Genomic DNA, 15,409 nt, shown 5'->3' on the forward strand with positions numbered 1-15,409 from the left:
GTGGCTTTCGGCTTTCACACTGCCTGGGTGCCAGCAAAGGGGACACCAAGAACCTTGCTCTCAGCTCTGGAGCAATTGCAAAGAAAGCACAGCTCAGCCCTGGGATGGAGCATGCTCAGTTGCTCTTTGGGGATGTCACATGCATAGTCCTGGTCCATACACAGGAGCTGAGGGGGTGGCACATGCTCAGTGGAGATGGAACCTCAGTGCAAACTCTAAGAAGTCACTATGAAGCAAGCGTGAGCTGAGATTTTTTCAAAGGTTTATAATTAGGCTAAATTTCAGCCAAGTTATTCCAGGAATGGCAAAAGGCAGATCCTTGACACAAAAGTCACTTGCAAGCATGCACGCGCGCACGCACGCACGCACGCACGCACACAGAGTCCCTGATCCAAAGCATGGGGGCACAAGAGCATCTCAGTGAAACAATGGCAAGAATTTAATTATTCTGAACACAGGCAAAACACCACATTTTCTCCAGCCTCATTCTCAGACAGGGTCCAACCACTATAGGGGAGGTGGACACCCGGGCATGGGAAATTTCAGCCCAAATGGTTTGAATTTGGCAAAGTTATAATAATTTGAAAACGGGGTCTTATAATGGACAGTGCTGAGTAACAACTACAGGAGTCACTACCAGCACTGCCGAGAATATACACACGCTAAATATTTTCAGATTTTTATTACTTTCCCTTATCTGCCTAGCTGTAAGTCTTAAGAGACAATCTCCAACACCCACCACACACACAAAACCACTGCGTGCATTCTTCCCCGCCCACTGGCTTTTGCCAGTAGCTGACTGTAGCTAAAAGATCTAAATACACCAGGGTTCCTTTGGATCACAGCTGCTGTCCGGAATTGCTGAGCAGATGATTGCTTGGCATATGGAATGATACTGCCTTAACAGTTATTAATTGAGGCAAGCTGCATTGCCTCAGATGTTCTAATGGCAGCAGTAAATACTGATTTTCCAATCAGAGAGGGAAGAGCTGCTTTCAAGTGTAACTGATGAAATTTTAGATTACCCAGCACTCATGTATTATTCCTTCTAGGATGCACTCTGGCTTTCAGAGCTCATAGCAGGCAATGGAAGAAACAGCATCGCTTTGTGCTCAGCAGACCAGCATCATCCTGCACAGGAAACAAAGTAACACAAGATTCTAGCCTAGGCTGCAAAGAGGCTGTAAAAGCCAGTTTGAGGCTGTTCTTTCCTTCAGATGTCTACTGTGCAGGCAGCACAAGAGGGGACCTTCAGGTGCTAGTCTGCCTAGAGAGATGGTTCATGCGGTGAAAAGTTTAGCACTAAACTTAATTCTTGAGGGCAAGTATTATTAGCAGGACCTTCATTTGGGTCCATCTCTTCCTCCATCCATGTCACTGGGACTTTTGTCTTTTACTGAAACAGAAACAGATTCAGGAACCCAGACCAGACCAAGGGCTGGTCACATGTAAAGCAGGGAGCTGATAGCATTTCTCTCTCTCCCACTGCAATCCCAGCATCAGGGCTTTGGGGAATGTTGGCTGAGAAGCTCCCTCTCTAGGGCTGTCATGAAAACAAAATAAAATAAAAGCCAAAATGCTGGTGGGTGCACATGTTGGAGTCCTTCTGTAGCAAGCCAACACCAGTATCATTCCACAACCCAGACACGTGGGAGTATTTCTAAAGCCTTGACTCTACACCGTACTTCACCGCATGGCAGAGTTACAGCATAAAGAAGTGATGTTTGTCTATGTTAAATAGAAATATGCTGAAAAGTAAGTAGAGACCAGATAACAGGGCCTACATTTAGGCTTGAGAATAGTGTGGCCTGGTAAATTGTGGGTGAAGTCAAGCAAGACAGTTTCGAGGCAAGTTACACATAACCCCAGGTCATGTTGTAAATGTGTTTGGTTCTAACTGGTTTTAATCACAGCATTAGCTGAAACAGGACTGTTTTGGGAGAATAGTGATTTTAGGAAGGGCAGCATGCTAATTTTAAGATCACCATACCGTTAGCGAAAGGATGACAAAGGGTTACATACCCATTCTTTTTATCCAGGGACTAATCACCCCTGCATGAACTACTTCATCTTGGAATGTGAGTAGAATTGCAGCATATGGTTGTATTGTAATTCCTGTTTGCTTTAACCAACTATTCTATTTGAAATAAAGTCTTTGATTCCATCACACATTGTCTCTCTCTTTATTCTCCCCTACAGTAAATTATTTGTAACTGCCCCAGAAGTCAGAACCTAAAGAAGCTGATTTGGTTATTGGTATTACTTCCACTTGAACTATGAACTGAAAATATTAAAATTGAAGGTTACACAGGATACTGCCTGGACAATGAATTTTCAATACATCTTACCAGGTCATCTCAGCCTGGGCCAGACCACATGACCCAGGGGCGAGGGGACAGAAACTCACTTTCCACCTATACTCGCTGCTTTTGCTTGTTGCCTAGTCTGGACATTGTCTATGCTTACAGGTGTGTGTTTTTTGTTTGTTTGTTTTTGTTTTTAAAAAGAGGAGCAACAATGAGACATATACTATTAAATCCCTCCTGATCTTTCACCTTCCCATGCGCCCTCTCCCCACCATGATCCCTTGCTGCATTAGATCCCAGGAGCCTGGTAGCCAACACTTCTCCATACATAGGGGAAACAGTTCATCAAGCTCTCCTCCTACTTAGCCTCATGCTCAGAGCCCAAATGGAACCAGGGGCCTTGTCTATATCCTAAGGAAAGCCTGGATGAAGAGACTGATCTTGAAACTTGTAGGGCACCCCCACAGTAGCCCCTGAATACCAAATACTCTTATCCTTACAACCCCACTGTTGAACACATTAGGAATGGAAGCTGTAGAAGGAAGAGGCGGCAGATTTTTGAAGGTACTTAGGTGCCTAAAGCTGTAGATACTGGGCTTTTCTAAAGCACCTGTGATAGGTGCAGGAGGATCTCTTGCCTTACACCTAAGGGAAGTGAAGGCTGCACATGTGTGTATTAAAGGGGCCAAGGCTTTATTTGAAAATCCCATTAGACATCAGCAAGCTCCTAAATTCTTTGGAAATCTAGGTCCTTGCCCAGGTCCCACAGGAGGTCAGGGGAACAGCAGGAATTGAATCCAGCTCCCCATAGTCCCAGGGCACAGCTCTAACCAGAAGGCCACACCCTGCCATATGCCTGCTGCTGGCAAATCTCATGACCTGAATCTACAGTGGAAGTAATTGGCCACCAGCAGCGCCTCCACTCAGAGAGCACTGTGCCCAGCTATTCTAAGGGGTAAGCTGCACTCTGCCAACAGTTGCCATTCTCAGGGATGGAGCATGAAAACTCACACAGAGAGCTGGGCTCTGCAATCACATCTCAGGAGCTTGGAGTAGACTCAGAACAGCAGAGACAGTCAGCAAGGGGCCAAGAGCAGCGGTAGGATACAGGTAGCCCCAGTTTACTCTTGGTGTGGATGGGTGGTGAGGAAGAACAATTGATTAGTCTATGAGGGACAAATAAAGTAATGGACTCTTCACTCTAGCAGAGAAAGGTCTAATAATCCCATGTTTGGACACAAACTAGATTTCAGAGTGGAAATAAGGTATACATTTTATCAGTAAGTAATTAACCATTGGAACAATTTACCAAGGCCTGTGGTGGATTCTCCATCACTGACAATTTTTCAATCAAGACTGGAGATTTTTCTAGGAATTATTCTCAGGCCTGTGAATTGATACTGCTGTGCGCTGTCCTGCCTCTCCTCCCCACAGCTAGAGTAAAGAAAGAGGGAGGTTTTGCACATTTGCCTTCTAAGCCCTTCAGCATCACTTCTAGTGCCCCTTGCCAGAGCCAGCAGAGGATAGGGGAGCCCCAGCACTGATTGGGTGGTACAAAAAGTTCCCTCTATGACTTGCTTTTCTGTTCTTTCACTTAAAGTATCTTTACTCAGCTCCTCCAAAGTGCACAGGTTTGGAGAGGTCACTACAGACACCCAAGCCTCACCAGGGTACCTGTTCCTTAGAAGAGCAGGCAGCCCTGTCCCAGGGTAAGATTACCTAATACTTTCCCCTGTAAGAGCCTATTCACCTGCTCACAATTTTGCTAAAGTCCAGGTATTCAGGTTGAAGTTCTCTACAGCAGCCCCTTTGCCAGAGTGTTTTTTGACATTTCAGCCATTTTAAAGAAGGAAGCTAGAGGGGGGGGGAAAAATCCATTGATTTGTGCCCAAGAGATTCTTGGAGCTGTTTTGTTGAGGCACTAACACTCCCTTGCTTTGGAGCAGGGACTTAAAACTTGGTAGAGAGGTGCCTTTGGTAATCCACTGAAAACCTACCCTCTTTTGACAGTTCTACTTTAAAAACCATCTCCATTAAGGGAGTAGTAAGGTGGCAGAGTCATGCACTCAAGTTTGCCTGCATTCAAGCAGTTTCTCTCCACGCACTGTTAATTCAGCTTGTATACATGATGACAGTAATTACATTACCATACACTGTTTTCCATAAGACCCATCCCTCATTTCCTTCCACAAGGGACAAAGTCTAGAAATAAACATTTTGCATGGCACCAGTTCACAGGGCTGTTCAGAACATTTCAAACTATCCATCATGTTCTCAATAAATATAATTTTAATATTTAAAAACTCAAGGTCCCAGTCCTCTTGTATAAAGAACTGCACATAAAATTGAACTGTAATACCTGTAAACATTAGGAAGACAACATAAGAAAAGAATTTGTGAATATTACTTCAAAGGAGCAAGTCTCAACATGGGTCTCATACATCACATACAAGAGGCAAACACCATACACAGAGGATGTCATACATACTGTGGCCATATAAAAAAATAATGGCATACAAAATAAATAAACTTTACTTAAGGCTCAGCTTGTGAAAATGCTTAATGAAGATGCAATACTGAAGTCATTGACCAGTCTCAAGAGATCCCCATTGTGTGAGCACATGACCTAGGTCAGCAATCACAACTGTGCAAATTTCAGTTTTAAAAGGCTGTGAAGTATAACACTTTGGCAGAACAGTCTTAGCAAAATAAGCATCCTCCACCAGACAGCTTGACAACTCCAACCAGGATTTTTCCAGCTCAAGATTCCACACGAGTGTGGAACTCGTATGCATGAGGACAATATTTCCAGGTATTCTAGAAAGCAAAGGTACAACTTGATTAGTTTCCATTCATCCACTCCCAAAGTTCACATTAGTAACTCAGAGGACTCTACTGAAGCACTACTTCCTTCAGTGTTTGAAGGCATCAGGACAGATGGAAGAAGCAGCATCTGCACACACTTACTCAGTGTGAAGTGTTTTTAGCAATTTTTAGGTTTTCTACATTAGAGATAGACCAGATCTCTGGCCATCAGCTGAGGCAGGGAGAAGCTGGGTGTGAGAGAAGCAGTTTTGTCTATTAGTCTCCATGGCTTTCTGGCTAGATGTCAGACAAGGACATGTTACGGTGCAGGATGAGTTGAGGCTAAGTTGGGCCAATCGCTAGTGCTGCAGGGTCCTAGCTTTGGTGAGCACCTGGTCGAGGCCAGTTTAAAGCTATGTAACAGTACATCAGTATAGTCAGCTCCACAATGCATTCTTGCTGTGCAGAGGGTTTCATTGCAAGAATGAATATTAGAATTAGTCTATGTCTACACTTAAGCCACTACAGCTGTGCTGTTGTAGCACTCCAGTGTGGATACTACCTACACTGATGAGAAGGATTCTCCCATCAGCATAATTGATCCACTTTCCCAACCCCAAGAGGAGGTAGGTGCTAAATCACCAGACAAACTCTGTCAACCTACTGCTGTCTACACTGGGACTTCGGTTGGCTTAACTACACTGCTCAGGGGGTGGATTTTTACACCCCTGGCTGACCATTAAACTGATCCAATTTTTTAGTCTAGACTAGGCCTAAGTGGACAGAAGAATTCTTAGTGACCTAGCACCATGGACATTGGGGTTAGGTCAGCAGAGCTACATCCCTCAGGTGTGTGGATTTTCCATACCCAGGAGATGGAGCTATGGCAGTACAAGTTTCCAGTGTAGACCAGCCCTGAGAGGGAGATGGTTATTCCACTATAATAAACCTATACAACGGCTTTCAAAACACTAGAAACTCCAGTCTGGTCTGCCCTAAAAGATTCCAGTGACTGGAGAATTAGTGAGATGACATCATAAGAATCATTAGAACATTGATCAAGGGGACAAAAGTTTAGATACAGTCTGTTAAATTCAGTGTGCACAAAGCTCATGCTCCAACCCCCATAGGTCCTTCAGGAAAAGGACAGCTTCGACCAGAAGTGACATTCTTAATATTTCTAAAGGTAGTAAACAAATAGGGAAGAGATGCTGGGATTTTATTAGTGCTTGTTATATTCTCCCTTTGTGGGCAACAGCTTCCAACATGCTAGTGAAAAACTAACAGAATAGCATGGCACATGAGATCTAGATCTACATCTAAAGACACATTGGAAAAGAGCTTAAACATTGAGCTTTAGGTGTATTTCTGTATCATGTGTCAGGGAAGTGGAACTAGGCAAGGGTTCCTTAAAGAACTGGAGTTGATTAACATGACAGTTGCTTCAAACACCTATGTAGAGGAGGAGGTAGGAACCTCAAAACCTGTGATCTAGTCTATTTAGAATTTGCAAAAAGTAGCTTTGTAACAATATTCAGATTTCTTCCATTCCCCTGCACCCTGCTGATACAAATCCTTGGGGTGTGGAAGGGGAAGTCCAGCACCACTGAGACATTTCACACAGCTGAGTGAGAGATCAGCACCATTCATATGCCAGCCAAAGGCATTAACATACAGCTAGAAGCCAGGTGAGAGAAGTCCCCATTACACCCCAGGCTGACTGTCAAGGATTTTACAAAGCAGTCACCTCACCTTCCTCTCTAGACTGAAATCCCATGAGATCTGAAATTATGGACTTGGCTACACTCCAGAGTTATTCTGGAATAAGGTAGGGGTGAATTTAAAGCAGAATAGCCATTTCTGAAGAACTCTATTTAGCTGCACTCCAAGAAATCCACTGAAGACTGTTCTGGAAAACAGTGACAGACCCCTTTGTCCTAAAGGAACAGAGCTAATTTGTTACAACACAGGGTTTTCCCTTAAGGTACAACTCAAGGCAAGTTGAGTCAGTGTGCAAGAGCAGCTGGCAGGTGTATAAAACCATATTAAATACTCCAGTTTATTCAGAGCCATAACATTTTCCATATTGTTTGAAGCCTGCATAAGTTCCGCAGGTGCCAAAACCACTGCATAAAGTATGTTTTACATTGACAGTGGGACTCACACCAGGACATCCACAGCAGTGGCTAGAAAGCCCTGGAAATAAATGGGCATAAGCACTGGACCTTAAGTACAGATGTACTTGTCTCTTCAGTAAATGCTCTCTAATGCTACTTAAAGCATCCATCCCCTTACTGCAGTAATTGAACAATATCAGTTTACATAGGCCACAATTCAATCTGGTCACCCAGGGGCCATCTATTGATTTGACACAGAAGAAAATAGGGAGGCATCTATACTAGACATACCACTGTTGGTACAGCTTCTGGACATGTCACAGAGGGGAGCAGTTGGTTTGATTCAAGTCAGCCAAGGAATTGGGGTCCTTACAAAAGTGGCTTTTCCCATGCTGCCGGCCAAAAGACTAGGTAGTGGGTGTGTAAGATGCAAGAGTGTTTCTGCTCACCAAAGGGTTAAACAGCCACAGGACCTTCTCAGGCTCCTCTGCTGTTCTCTCCTTAGCAATCTCACCCTCAGAGGCAGCAGGGTCTAGCGGGCTGAGCAGGGGCTCAGAGAAAGTTCGAGTCCTAGCCCCTGTGGCTTGTACAGCCAGCCACCATCGGGCATCACCCCACAGAGCCCCCTGCCTGTCCCAGGTGGGGACCCAGGCCTGCGCTCCAGGCTAGCCCTACCCGCTACACAGCTCCTGCGCTGGAAACTCTGCACCCCTGCAGAGCCAGCGGACCCAGCCCTGCGTCCCGGGGCTCCTGTGCCGGATACTAGCTCTGCACCCCGTCCGTGGCCACCGGGAGCTCGCCCTGCTCTGTGTGCCGCAAACGGAGAGCACGGGCGGTTACCTGCCTCTCCGGGCGGACTCTCACACCAGCCGGTCCCCGTGCGCCCCCGGGCTCTCCATGGCGCACAGGCGGCGGAGCTCCAGCGACCCGGGGGCCGGCGGGGAAGGGCCCGGCAGCGGCGGGCGGCGCTGGGACAGGCGCTCCGAGAGCTTGCTAGCCAGGCGGAGCAGGCTAGAGCGCGGCCCTTGCTGGGGGTTGCGGGCCCCCAGGGGCAGCTCAGAGGCTGGCACCCCGCGCAGGTTCCCCGCGTACCACAGCAGCCAGCAGAGCAGCGAGAGGAAGAGCAGCAGCGCCCCAGACAGCACCAGGCAGTCCCCATACGGCCGCCCAGCCCGGGCCGGCTGCAGCACCGACCCCACCAGCACCAACGCTAACCCGGCCGCATCCAGAACCAGTGCCCCAAGCAGGAAAAGTGCGCAGCGCCCGCAACTGTACGCCATAGCAGTTGCACCTGCAGCGCCGCGCACCTGAGTAGAGTGGCTGCTAACCCCGCCCCCTCTACATATAGCACAAACCACACCCACTCTGTAGCAGTTCCGCGCCCACCTGCTCTATATAAAGCCTAGACCACGCCTATATCTCTATGGAAAGGGATGGGCTCTGGATACCTGAGTCAACTCTGGGACACCTTTCCGCTGACTTAATGGTTAAGGGGTTGGAGTGCAGATTGGGGGGCTCTAATTCCCCTTTAAGGACTATGCAGTTCAGCCCTGAACTGTAATGCTGCTATGGCTTTATGCAGCTGGACAGTAGAGAAGATTAGGAGTGAGAATGGGTAGAACAGGCAGCTGCCACAGTTGGTGTTTGAACAGGAGACTCAGTAGTGTGAGGAGGGGATTTATCACCTTTGTGTTCCTATGAGGAACCCTAACACTGCTGTTCCCCTGTACAATGCTAAACTGTGCTGTGCCTCAGTTTCCCCTTCAGTAAAATGAGGATCATAAGCCTGTGCCTTTGTACATAGCTTGAAAACTGGAGGGAAATCCATGCACCTGAGAGAGGCAATTAAGCAGACTTGAGCCTCCATACAGACACTGCTAAGTCAATGGAAGAATTCTCTTCTCCCCCTGGCTACTGCCTCTCAAGGGGTGGATTTACTACAGTGAGAGAAAACCACCTTTCCTGACCACTGAGTGTCTAGACTACAGTGGCGTAGCTGCAGTGCTGCAAAACTTGTAGAAAGCAATGTAATTTCAAGGGCCACAATCTCTGTTTGAATGTGTCACTCCATAGGGGTGATGTCAAATTCATAGAATCATAGAATATCAGAGTTGGAAGGGACCTCAGCAGGTCATCTAGTCCAACCCCCTGCTCAAAGCAGGGCCAGTCCCCAATGTTTGCCCCAGATCCCTAAATGGCCCCCTCAAGGACTGAACTCACAACCCTGGGTTTAGCAGGCCAATGCTCAAACCACGGAGCTATCCCACCCCCCAAATTGCATGTTTCAGTACTATAATCTGAAATCCTTACCTGCTCAAACCCTCTGTAATCTCTCATCAGAATTTAGACTCTTTTTGGGTTTATCTACTCATGGAGTTATTCAGGAACAGCTATTCCTGAATAGCTCCATGTGTGGATGCTATTATCCTGGAATAGGAGCATCTTGTTCCTGTTTAGCTTGACCCATAGTTAACTTCATGCATAGACAAACCCTTAGGTTGTCAAAACAGGATGAGCTGTATCAATGCAAGTCAGTTTTTAGGTGGTGAATCTACCCTAGGGATTTGCATCATGGTGGTGAAAGTACAGATTGTAGACAAAGCCACAGCTTTCCAGGCTACCAGAAATGGTGTGGGGTGGGTGGGTGTGTGTGTGTGTGGGGGGAATATGCAGGAGACAATGAGAGCTATTACTCGGATCTGTATGTAGGCCCTGAGATTTGGGGCGAGGCTCATGGATTTGTTCAGATTAATTTGATGCCATATACAGACAGTAACTAACAGCGTATTCAGTGTAAGGGAACAACCTTTTTGTTGCCTAAAGGTGCTTGTAAAAGAGCTGGTCAACCACTAATTTCTGAAGAAGATACAGATAAATGCAGTGATTTGGGGAATGTTCTGCTCAATTTGATCACATCTTATATAAAACATTGCAGCATTTCCCAGTAAGAGCTCCCAACGCTGCACCATTGTAAACTGTCCTATTTTGAGGTATTACTGCAGAATACTCCAGCACTTATTTATAAACCTGACAAATCCACAAATTGTCTTTAAAAAAAAAAATCAAGGCCATATTGCTTTACTGGTTCCTGCTATGTCTAACCAGTAAATCTCCAAGGTGGCAAGGAAGATATAATCTAAGCAAACACAGAACATGTGCTCATGGGTTTTCCAGCACAGAGCATTCTGGTTTACTGTAGGCTCTGAAGAGAAGCACTTGGTGCCTCAGTCTCACATTGTATGTAACCCCAGGGGCAATTGCTAATTGCTCTGTTATCACTAATTAGTTACACTGTCATAGATTCCAATTGCAAATCTTATCCAGTGATGGTATCTCTCACCAGGGCTAAGTCTTGATCCAATCCCCACTGAAGTCAATGACATGGCTTAATTTTCCCTTTCCAAAGGTGGTCTGAGCACCCACTGTTCCCTTTGACTTCTCTGGGATTTTTGGGTGCTCACTGCTTCCAAAAACCAATGGCTAATCTCCCAGCTGTCTAAAGGGTACATAGAAGGAACTCCCAGATGTGTTAAATTTAACAGTTGTTTGCTGCATTTGTAGCCATGTTGGTCCCAGCATATTAGAGAGACAAGGTGAGGGAGGGAATCTCTTTTATTGGATCAGTTTCTTGTCTCTCTCCCCAACAGAAGTTGGTCCAATAAAAGACATTCCCTCACCCACCTTGTCTCTTCAAACTTAAAGGAACAGACACCATCCATTTGCAAATCACTCTGAAAATATTTAACCTGTGATTGTGAAAAGAAACCCATCACTAGAACTGAGACATTAGAGAAAAAAGCATTTGTCTCTGGTTTTCAAGGTGTTTACACTGTGAATTTGCGGGCGCTTTGTCTGGTCTGTTCCACTCTTTCTCCTGAGTAATCAGCTGAGCTCACTGGGGCCAATAAAGTAAAGTCACTGGTGTATAAGCATTGGCAAGATCTGGGCCTCATTGATTTATTTGTATTGCAGAATACCGAGGAGTCTTAATCACAACCCAGGCCTCTGGACAAACAGAACAAAGGGATGGCCCCTGCCTTGGTTTCCCCTCTTTGTGTGAGTCTTTCACTCAGTAATAAGGGACAGAATTTTTTTTTTAAGTACAAAAAATGTGACTGTAGACATGACAGTCAGTGGCAGGGGGCTCAGGGGCAGAGCCAACAAGTGGAACTATTTCAGATTCACCTTTGAAAACTGATTAGAGAGTGCCCCTTGAAAAACACAGCTTGCCTATTTACATGCTGAGAAGGACAGGGATTTTTACTGTGCAATTCCTAGTTTCATTCAGGATACAAAGGGCTGGTATTTTAGACCAGACAAAAACCAGGCTACACTGGAAATCTCTGGAGAGAGCCTGTTTCTGTGACATTACCTGCCCAGCCTCTGGACAAAAGAGGTTGGAAAACAGATAAGCATCTGAGAAGCATCTGGACTTTTAGCTTTTTAGGCATGCTGAACCTCTGATCCTTTCATACTTCCCCCCACATGCCAAGTTCACCCAGGGTACCAGACTGCTCCCATCCTAGATAATTCTTCTGCTGCATATGGCTTACAGAAGGTCATATCCGTAGAAGTGCTTTAGATGTCCTCAGTCGGGGCATTTTTAAGTAAACATTTTCCCCTTCTGTGCTGGCTTCTGCTGAAACATGATATTCCCACGGAGTCGGTGAGATCTATCAGGAAAATCAAGACTACCAGCATTGCTGCAACACCTGGCTTGTGACGGGGGAATTTCTCTGAGCCTGCAGGCCCACCACTCTTAAGAGATAGCACCCAACATCACAGTGACTGCTGTAGTGCCACTGGGATCTCACATTCTCTTGTTGCAGCTCTCACAGTAATGTAATTTTCTGCTCTGTGGGTACCTGGGCTGCTGAGTCTGTTGTTGTTAATGTTGGGACCATGTCTACACTGGAAGTGCTTTACTGGCATAGGAATACCAGGGTACTACACTAGCAAAGTACTTCTAGTGTGGCTGCAGCTATACCAACAAAGCTGAGCATTTACCACTGTATCGAACCTGCCCCCCACGAGTGAAACAAGCTATACCAGTAAAAGTGCAGCCTTGCTGGTAGGGCTGCATCTACACTAGGTGCTAGTCAGGGATCACACTTTTTCCTATCCCTGCCCGACATGCTAGCAGAAGTCTAATGTAAGCATAGCCTAGGACTGAAATAGAGATTGGATATTGATATGGATATCCAACATATCCCGTGTTATTGTGATTACTGACAATACACATTTTGGAAGGGACATTGAATCTAGCATGAAAACATGAGGAACTAGCTTTTCCAGAGGTGGTTACATTGACTCTGCAGTAAACATAGACAGGTAAATACCTGAGGCCTGGGTTGCACTAGGAAAGTGGGTCAGTGTGGGAAATGCTGAGTATCAGATGTTTTAGAAATGTGTGCCAAGTAATGGAAAATAACAGTACAAGAGATAAAGGACAAGGCCAGAAGATTTTGGCTGGACTGAGGACTAAACTTTGGCTGAACTAAGGACTAATGATATAAGCAGCACCTGAGAGTCTTTACTACCACAAGATAATGGAACCCAAAGATAAGAATGATGAGAACATTGGGTGATAAACAACAGAAAAGGAATAAACAAGTGCTGTATATATATTGCTGTGGGAAGGGAAATAAAGTGCTTTTTACCAGCAACTGTGTCAATTGTCCTGTAAGCCAGCCTGCTAGCAGCAACAAATGGTGACCCCGACGTGATAGAATTCTGTGAATTTGATACCACGGACAGAGGAAGAAATAGCAGGGACCGCCGCTGCCGGTGTCCTCCGTTCAGGTGAGGGACCGGGACGCCCAAGAGGCGGGGGAGCTCCCACTGAAAGGTGAGCGGCGGGGAATATCTCTCATAATGGGAGCGGCAGCATCAGCAGATGAGCAGGCCGTGTTTAAGGTCTTAAGCAATCTGCTTAATAACCAGGGAGAAAAATTTTCCCCAGAAGCTCTGCAAAAACTGCTTCGGTGGGGAAAGCGACGGGGTGTCCTGGTTAATGCAAAGAATGTGTTTGACTCCTCGGTGTGGAAAACAGTGGGGGAAGACCTGTGGGACTTTGTGGGGGTCGGAAATAAAGAAGCTGCTGCCTTGAGCCCTATCTGGCGGACTGTTCATCGAGCCGTTATCACCGCAGCGGCTCAGGCAGGGGCGCGTATTGCCTTACGCAAAAAGAAAAGGAGTACCGGTGGCACCTTAGAGACTAACAAATTTATTAGAGCATAAGCTTTCGTGAGCTACAGCTCACTTCGTCGGATGCATTTGGTGGAAAAAACAGAGGAGAGATTTATATACACACACACAGAGAACATGAAACAATGGGTTTATCATACACACTGTAAGGAGAGTGATCACTTAAGATAACCCCTCAGACAGAGACAAACAGCTACAAGATCTCTATCATGCATTCCTACAACTACAATACCCACCTGCTGAAGTGAAGAAACAGATTGACAGAGCCAGAAGAGTACCCAGAAGTCACCTACTACAGGACAGGCCCAACAAAGAAAACAACAGAACGCCACTAGCCATCACCTTCAGCCCCCAACTAAAACCTCTCCAACGCATCATCAAGGATCTACAACCTATCCTGAAGGACGAGCCATCGCTCTCTCAGATCTTGGGAGACAGACCAGTCCTTGCTTACAGACAGCCCCCCAATCTGAAGCAAATACTTACCAGCAACCACACACCACACAACAGAACCACTAACCCAGGAACCTATCCTTGCAACAAAGCCCGTTGCCAACTCTGTCCACATATCTATTCAGGGGATACCATCATAGGGCCTAATCACATCAGCCACACTATCAGAGGCTCGTTCACCTGCGCATCTACCAATGTGATATATGCCATCATGTGCCAGCAATGCCCCTCTGCCATGTACATTGGCCAAACTGGACAGTCTCTACGTAAAAGAATGAATGGACACAAATCAGATGTCAAGAATTATAACATTCAAAAACCAGTTGGAGAACACTTCTATCTCTCTGGTCACTCGATCACAGACCTAAGAGTGGCTATCCTTCAACAAAAAAGCTTCAAAAACAGACTCCAACGAGAGACTGCTGAATTGGAATTAATTTGCAAACTGGATACAATTAACTTAGGCTTGAATAGAGACTGGGAATGGATGAGTCATTACACAAAGTAAAACTATTTCCCCATGGTATTTCTCCCTCCCACCCCACCCCCCACTGTCCCTCTGATATTCTTGTTAACTGCTGGAATTAGCCTACCTGCTTGTCACCATGGAAGGTTTTCCTCCTTTCCCCCCCCTGCTGTGGGTGATGGCTTATCTTAAGTGATCACTCTCCTTACAGTGTGTATGATAAACCCATTGTTTCATGTTCTCTGTGTGTGTGTATATAAATCTCTCCTCTGTTTTTTCCACCAAATGCATCCGATGAAGTGAGCTGTAGCTCACGAAAGCTTATGCTCTAATAAATTTGTTAGTCTCTAAGGTGCCACAAGTACTCCTTTTCTTTTTGCGAATACAGACTAACACGGCTGCTACTCTGAAACCTATAAATTTGTTAGTCTCTAAGGTGCCACCGGTACTCCTTTTCTTTTTGCGAATACAGACTAACACGGCTGCTACTCTGAAACCTGTATTGCCTTACGTGAGGCATTAGAATCATCAGCGAAAGGGGCCTTCACGGTAGGAGCGAAAGACTTTTTTGGTAAAACAATGCCTATGATTCCTTTGGCGCCGTTAGACCCCAGTGAGGTACCGTTGCCCTTGAAGGATGACGACTCAGATCGGGGCGAACCGATAGCCGTGGATCAGCCTGTGTCGGGGGAATCGTCATCGGGCAATCCAGAGAACCCGTTACAAGGGGGGTCAGGATTGCCGCCCGCGGTTGTGCCATCAGCCCCTCCCCGACACGTTTGGATTATTGACTTACCTAAAACTGGAGAGTTTGATAACTTGACGCAGGACCAGATAATTCGGTGGTTATATAAGGAAGGTATTGCAGCTCAACAGATGATGGATGAGCTGGATAGAAAGGAAAACAGACCGTAAGGATCGTCACGATCGCATTTGCTGCAACAGCTTCAAGAGCACGGCATACCTGACCCCTCACGTTTGCCCCATATTTGTAGGTTGTGTGGGTATTATGGTTGTACGGAGCACCTCACTCCCGAGGGAGAGTTGCGACCGAC

The 15,409-nt window shown here is 46.1% G+C and overlaps 1 protein-coding gene across 1 annotated transcript; it reads right to left on the reverse strand.

Moving 5' to 3' along the window:
* Positions 1-4,577: 4,577 nt before the first annotated feature.
* TMEM238L (transmembrane protein 238 like) lies at positions 4,578-8,550 on the reverse strand. Its single transcript, XM_038372015.2, has 2 exons — positions 8,069-8,550; positions 4,578-5,123 (listed from the first exon to the last, which is right to left on the reverse strand). The coding sequence occupies exon 1, from the start codon at positions 8,506-8,508 to the stop codon at positions 8,089-8,091; it is 420 nt and encodes a 139-aa protein (XP_038227943.1). The 5' UTR covers positions 8,509-8,550; the 3' UTR covers positions 4,578-5,123; positions 8,069-8,088.
* Positions 8,551-15,409: the final 6,859 nt, after the last annotated feature.

The sequence above is a fragment of the Dermochelys coriacea genome, chromosome 14 (assembly GCF_009764565.3).
Source record: "Dermochelys coriacea isolate rDerCor1 chromosome 14, rDerCor1.pri.v4, whole genome shotgun sequence".
In the NCBI taxonomy this organism is placed as follows: domain Eukaryota; kingdom Metazoa; phylum Chordata; order Testudines; family Dermochelyidae; genus Dermochelys; species Dermochelys coriacea.